This window comes from Acanthisitta chloris, unplaced genomic scaffold (assembly GCF_000695815.1).
Source record: "Acanthisitta chloris isolate BGI_N310 unplaced genomic scaffold, ASM69581v1 scaffold12608, whole genome shotgun sequence".
In the NCBI taxonomy this organism is placed as follows: domain Eukaryota; kingdom Metazoa; phylum Chordata; class Aves; order Passeriformes; family Acanthisittidae; genus Acanthisitta; species Acanthisitta chloris.
In genome coordinates, this window is record NW_008685563.1 from 12,357 (window position 1) to 19,233 (window position 6,877).

A 6,877-nucleotide genomic window follows, 5' to 3' on the forward strand; every position below is an offset into this window, starting at 1 on the left:
ATGGGTGGATCAAAACAAGTTTGACTTCAGCACCATATTGCTATCGAGTTGTAGGAATGTTATCTCAAGTTGCAGAACAGTAATTCTCTGATTTTACAGCCTGATTTCACTTCTACAAGACTCTTTGTAGTCTAGTAAAACCTACTATTGAAGCAACAAAGGGCTCACAGGAACATTTCATGTCTCAGTTTTTAAATTAATCACACATTTTAATAATGCAAAATGACTAAGACTGGATCCCTTGGAAGTTATTAAAATGAACATTTGAGCTCTGTGTAAATATCAAAGGACGATGAAAGGATGCAGTCCTATCTCAAAATGGTACTTCTCTGCAAACCCCATAAATCTCAGTTTGTATTAATGTATCGTTGTATATTACTGGGCTTTCATGTAAGTAAAAGCAATGCAAATGATCAAATAATCCTTAGCCCGAGTTTTAATTGAGTGATTTATTTTAAAGGTCATGGTATTAGATTACTCATTCCAAGAAAAATTCACTCTTCTGCAGAGTTTCTTCCTCACTTCGGTCCCACCTTGTGGCTCCAAGGACCAAGGGAAATGTCAGCCTTACCCCCATCCTCTGCCAAAGTGCAATTTCACCTTCAAATTAGTCTCTTCTTTAATCTGTGCTGCCAAGTGTTGAGCTAAGTGTTGTTCAAAGTTAAGTGTAGGTAGATTTGGAGATCTAAAGCAAGATGTGCTTCATTTTGGGGGGGATTCTCCTCAGAGCGATCTAAAGCAAGACAAGCTTTAGATCACTCAACAGAACCCCTCAGCAAATTAAGACTCACTAGTAGGTGCTTAGAGAATATAGTAAAACCTTCCCATTGTAATTAAGGAGTCACTGGTGAAGCTCCCAATGCCTTCAAGTGGAGCAATTCTGGGTCAGTTCCCTGGTGTTCTGGAGTCAGTGTTGCCAGCAGGAGCTGAGCAGCAAAGGCACTGCAAGCATGACTGAACCAGAGCAGAGTTCTACTATACTCCAGTGGCAGTACCTGCTCAGGAGACAGGTGTACTGCAAACAGCCTGATCAGAGTGCCCTGGAGTTACAAAACCTTCCTGCAAACCCAAGCATGTCTCCAAGCCAGACTAGCAGCTCATCTTGTAAGCCACAGCACATCCTTCCCCCCCTGCTGGCTTCAATATGGGAAAGAATTCTGAGAACACTGGAAAATGCTAATTGTTTAAAAAAAAAAAAAAAAGAAAAAGAAAAGAAAGAAAACACAAAGCCTTGAATAAAGAGACAAACATATGTTCCTTTTTCCAGAGAACGCTGAGCACCCACAACTATTTAAGTCAATGGGAATCTGCTGGTGCTTCAATCCTTTGAAAAGCAAGTCAATAACTTATACCCCAGTAGAAGAGTGTGTGTTTAGCATCTCTGAAAACCCTCCAGCTGCTATAGTTAGTTTGATTTTGTTAATCTAAGTGCAGAGAATATGTTTTTCTTTAGCGTAGTACTTTCAAGCTGTTTTCTAGAAAAGCATAACCCGTAGAAGAGAGCAGTGGTTTTACCAGGCAGCTGGATTGTGCACGTTACTATGGTGAAGGTTGTTAGTTTTTAAAAAATCAAGCCTTTATTTCATACCCAATGCAAATTATACACAGTGACTCACATCAGAATTTCGTGGTAAAATCAAGTCAATGTATGCATACATAATTCTATTTTCATTTACTTGTGACTGGACTTTCCAACATTAGGAGGGCAAATCCCTCTTCAAAGACTTCACTGCTGCAACAGTCCTAGATGGACAAACAGAGCCTAATGCACACTCTTGTGTAATTTGATAACAGCCTTTTCAATGGGGTAAGAAAAGGCCACTTTCAGGAAAGCTGATTTATTGCTGCAGTCAATTATGCTCTGATTCTTTTGAATTAGTGCTTGGAAAAAAACACAACCCTTTCCATCTTTGAATAACAGGATGGGAAACACTTCAAGAAGTCTTGTCCTCGTGTTAATAAAATAAGATTAGTAGAAAGGCAAAATAGCAGGGAATGATGAACAGCTGGCACAACAGGGCATCCCAATACCCAATGTGATCTTGAAGGGCATGGAAAATCACAGTAGCAAGGAGATGATTTATAAACTAGGAAACCAAAAGCGATTGTTTTAATCTAAAATTGTGGAGCATACAAGGAGAATCAACAAAGGCCCAGCCTGTCAGAAGAACTGCCAATTTACAGCTATCTGAGGGATGTATTTCAGCACAGACTGAAGGAGTTATATATGTGAAGCTCCTGTGCACTGAGATGGGAATGGGCAGTTGTCGGAGCAATGGGAGTAAAGTGTCTTGTAAAACTGGACCAGGGGAGGCTCATCACAACAAATGCTGTGGCCAAGGGACCACCAGCCCCTGGAGGACAGCCACATGCTCCAGCTTTATGCCACCCCTTGATGGGTGAATCTGCTTCCCAACATCCCTCCCTGCCCACTGCCAGAGCCTGGGTCATGTCCCACATTCACAACATTAGTGTGAGGAGGAGAAGCTTTTCTCAAAGGACACTATGGGGCCATGCAACCTCCATGTGTTTAGCACAGGAGAAGAGCCTTGCTAAAGAAGGTTCTAGCTGGTACTGAGAGCGAAAAATATATTTTAGCAGCTCATTTGCATTTCATTTTGAACCTACATAAACGCCACTGAGTCACCTCCCTTCAAATCCCAGTTACAAGGACCTATGGTATAATTTAAAGGCAATTTAAAAACTATCAATGCAAAACGTTAGAATACAAAGAGTTTGGTAAGGGCCTTGCAAATCAGAGTGCAAGTATCAACTGCATCAAACCAAGAGGAGCTGTCAGGCTTTATCTACCTGCATAGCACCTAGCACTAGAGGGATATGACACTGTTGGTTTTTAAGTGCTACTTTGGTGTAAATACCAGGTAATAATAACACCTTTCAAGGGCAGGAGAAAAACTGCCACGTGCCCTTTACCTCACCTCTGTTTGTAAAAATAAAATGCAGCCTGTGATTTGGATCTCTCCCCTGGATTGCCTTTCTTGGGAGTCGCTGGTGCAGCTTTGCAGGCTGCAAATCCCTTGTCCCAGTGACAGCTCTGCTTGATGGTCAAATACAGCAGTACCTGACACCTCCTCTTTTGGAACTGCAGGTGACATATTACTCTAGATGCATAGATGTTTCCATGACTGCTAGACAAAACGAGAAGAGGTATATATGCATGTTCACCTCCAACATCAGCTGGGTGAATTCTTCATTGCTGAGAAACGAAGGCTTCCAGTACTGCTGAATTTCAGAAATCTCCGTCTGTGCCGAGACTTCTAGACAAATGAAACATGTACATTTGGAAAATTCAAATAAGCTTCTGTCTTGCAATACTATATATGAATTGTTATGAAAAGAGAGAAATCACCTTTACATTCAAAACCTGCAGTTTTCAAGCATAGGTTTTGCATATAGAGACAGCAATGACTATTCAAACTGGGCCCAATCCTGAAATGTTTTCCCCATTTTTCACTCACCTCAACTTGAACTGACTTCAGTGTGAGTCTGTATTCACAAGGCCTTTGGCCCCGAGCAGCATTACTGGGGTATTGATCAGAAGACAAAACCACTTTGCATGAAATTAAAATCAAGGCAAAGATTAGCACGTGTCAAACTGCTATTTGCAATTAACAGCATCAAAAATTAGGATGCTGGAGAGGGTTCAGCCTGCAGCTTCTGTGCCAAATAGGGAGCAGCAAGAAAACTCCTTCAGAGAGGCCTCAAAGGGCCATGACCCCAAACAGCAGAGCAATTGCTCCATTGTCCAAAATGTGATGGAAATACAAGTGTTTACAGCACCTTTCCACTGGTGCCACAGCCACCACTCTCTCCCATGCCTCTACCTCCAGAACCATGGTGTAGGGCAGCCCAGGAGAGGGGACAGAGCACCAGTGTCTGATCCCAAATCCTGTCTGGAGGGCAGGATCAGCCCATGAGACAGCAAGGTGGGGTTCTGCCCTGCTGTTGGCATCCTGACCCAAACAGCAGCTTGCAGAGGTGTGTTCTCCAAGGGCTTTCCATGGAGAGTGCAGGCACACTGGGGTAACAAGTCACAGCTTCACACTGGAACTGGGGACCATACTGGGGAGAGCTGGTTGCACTGTGGTGAGCCATAGTCACCCACGTTAGGTCTACCTGAGTCAGGCAGGGTTATGGGGGACAGATCTCATCATTAGAGGGACATGAGCTGGTTTAGTTCACTGCTTGCTCCACTGCTCTTAGAGTGCTCCTTCCCTCAGCTCTAGGAGTGAGGGATGGTGAGCACAGACTGTCTCCTCCTTGCAGCACCACCTGCTAATTAATCCTATCGATTAACACTTCCAGAGCATGTAGGACACCCCATGCTCCATATTCAGAACACATAGGCAAACTGGCCAGAGAAATGCACATGGATAAACGCTACTAAAGACAGCAAATTTATACGAGTGCCTGTGCATTTTGTCGCCTAGAGAGAAATCAAAGTCTCTGTTCAGGCTGTGTTAGTGGAGATGCAGCTGTCTGCTTCTACCAGCTCCTTCCACTTGCTTTCTGCACTGCTGGGGGCTGTCACTGGCAGCACAGCAGCTCTCCACACTCCCGTGGTTTTACACAGGGGTTTGAAAACCAGAATAAGGAAAGAGAGTCCAGATTTTTATTAGATAGCTTCAGAATATAGCATACTTCCAGCAGATTTGTAGCTTGAGAAAGCTAATGTGCTTGAAGCAGTGACTGTTGGAAGAATTACTTGAGATTTGGGAGATTCTGTGGATTATGAAGGGCATGGAATTATAAAGAAGGAGGCTGTTCATGAAGAAATAAAAATCTGAAAACTGACCTCCTCCTCGGTTATGACTCAAATCTTGGTTTAGCCTACTAAAGGAAAGGGAAATACGATTGAATAGATCAGATCCAAAGGACGATGAAGATAATCAACATTTTTAAATGCTGATGCTTTGTATTATAGTGTGTGACTACTAATCTGGTTTAAAAATAGATAACATTTGCTTTTTTTAGCGAGTGCACAAAACCCGGTCACATTTTGACCCAATTGCTGTGGAAGGATTTGTGACTGTTAGCTCTCTTTCACCTACTTGTTCTTCAAGAAGTGTCTTTTGGATTAAATTATTTGGGCCATCAGCTACACTTATCTATACTTATTCAAATATTGTGTGATTGGTCCTTGCTTGGCTTAATAATTGAACATATTCACATCCTCCTTTACTCTGCCTTGGGCAGCTAAAGAAAAGTAGATCTATTGCTGTAATTTTAAAAAAAGTATATACAGCTATCAAACTTTGAGATGTCCTAGTCATCCCTTCCTGTATAAAACCATTGGTTAATGGTGGGACTAGATGGTCCTTTCCAACCTAAATGATTCTAGATTCTATCTTGTCTGTGGCAAAAATTCATTTAAGGAGAAACTGCAATCTAACAACAGAACCACTGCAATCATTTCCTCAGTAAGGATGACATTTGTGACTCCATTATGTTGGGAGTCATGATGTAAGAGTTTTTATGGTCTTTTCTGCTTCACCCAGAGCTCTCCAGGGAGTGCAGGAGGGAGGTGCTGGATAAGCACAGATGAGCCAGGTGATGTGGTACATCAGCTTACAAGACCCCTTTGCTTTGTTGGACCAGGGACATTCCCCACAGTCACTCACTGAAGCCTCTTCCCCATAGGGACAGGGCAAGGGAGTCCCATTTTAAACCAGTGCCCTGATTTATCAGGGAGAAGTGTTTCAGTTGGTGGATGTCCATGCATCAGGGAAGGCACAGTACACATTCCTCTCACTGAGTAGAAACTAGACCAATCAGACTAGATCAGCAGGGTCAGAAATCATCTCTGCCCTCTGTGAAGGCACATTTCTAAGGGACTAAACTGTCTCTGCTGTGAGCATTTAAAAAAATAAACTGCTATCTCTCCGAGCCTGAACTTTGCTACTGCAACTGGATGCTTTGAGGATGTGATGTAGCTTCTGCTTGTGCAAACTGGGTGAAGCACGACAGCTGTGGATGCAATTTGCTGAAGCCAACTTCAGAAATTGAGGTGCTTTCTGGTCTGAGTTTTCTGCTCAGTGTGGAAAATTGAGTCCTACACAGTCCACTGAGGAGCAGGGGGGCTGAACAGATTGCTTCCCTGCGTTTTTCTGCAGAGAAGCTGGGGTGAATACTTTGTTCTTCTGCTCAGAATATTGCAAATTTCAAGGACGGGAAACTTCCCTCTGGCCCCAAAACTCTCTTGTTCAAAGCATCTCACTTCTGTGTGCTGCAGGGCACTGCTGCCCTCTTTACCTCAGCTCCTGTCACTTGACCCCTTCTCCAGCAGGTTGAGTCATCTTCAACTAAAGAGCAAACAAGGAGATGGATTTGGGCAGCACAGTGTCTGCAAATTATCTTCTTTGATGAGGTTGGAATAAAACCCAAACACCTTATGTAGGCACTTTTAGGCCCCTTGGGCTATTTTGATAATCACTGAAGGAAACAGGCTATTATAGTAACTGTCTGGCAAGTGCATGAAGAGCTGCAGTAAATCTTACCATTGTGTTTCTGCAGAAAGCCAATGACTTTTTCCAGCACAGTGGTTTTGTCCATTTTGCGAGTGTTGCCTGGAAGCATGGAGCTGAGCTCTTTGATGAGAACATTGAACTGATCACGCCTCTTCTTCTCAGACTTGTTACGCGAAGCCCTGTAGACGGGGGGAGAAATAAAAAGGATGAGCAAGAGGGAAAATGATCATGTACCTGCTCTTTGCAATGGATACACATAGAAATTAGCTTGCTGCATGTCTCAGCTGTGAAGATTGACACTGGCCCCCAGCAAAGCTACAGAGGCAAGTAGGAGGCAACAGTTCCCACCTCCTGTTCTTGTCTTTGAGCCACTGTTAGTGTACAGCAGG

At 43.2% G+C, this 6,877-nt stretch overlaps 1 protein-coding gene across 1 annotated transcript in view; it reads right to left on the bottom strand.

Moving 5' to 3' along the window:
- The window catches only part of LOC103807095 (neuronal PAS domain-containing protein 2-like), a gene marked incomplete at both ends in the record, with an annotated part of 12,763 nt that extends 6,096 nt beyond the window's left edge, over positions 1–6,667 (bottom strand). Inside the window, 2 exons of the mRNA XM_009079814.1 lie at positions 3,187–3,278; positions 6,519–6,667. Coding sequence (XP_009078062.1) covers positions 3,187–3,278; positions 6,519–6,667 — 241 coding nt within the window. The remainder of the gene's footprint in view (positions 1–3,186; positions 3,279–6,518) is intronic.
- Between the last annotated feature and the right edge of the window lie 210 nt (positions 6,668–6,877).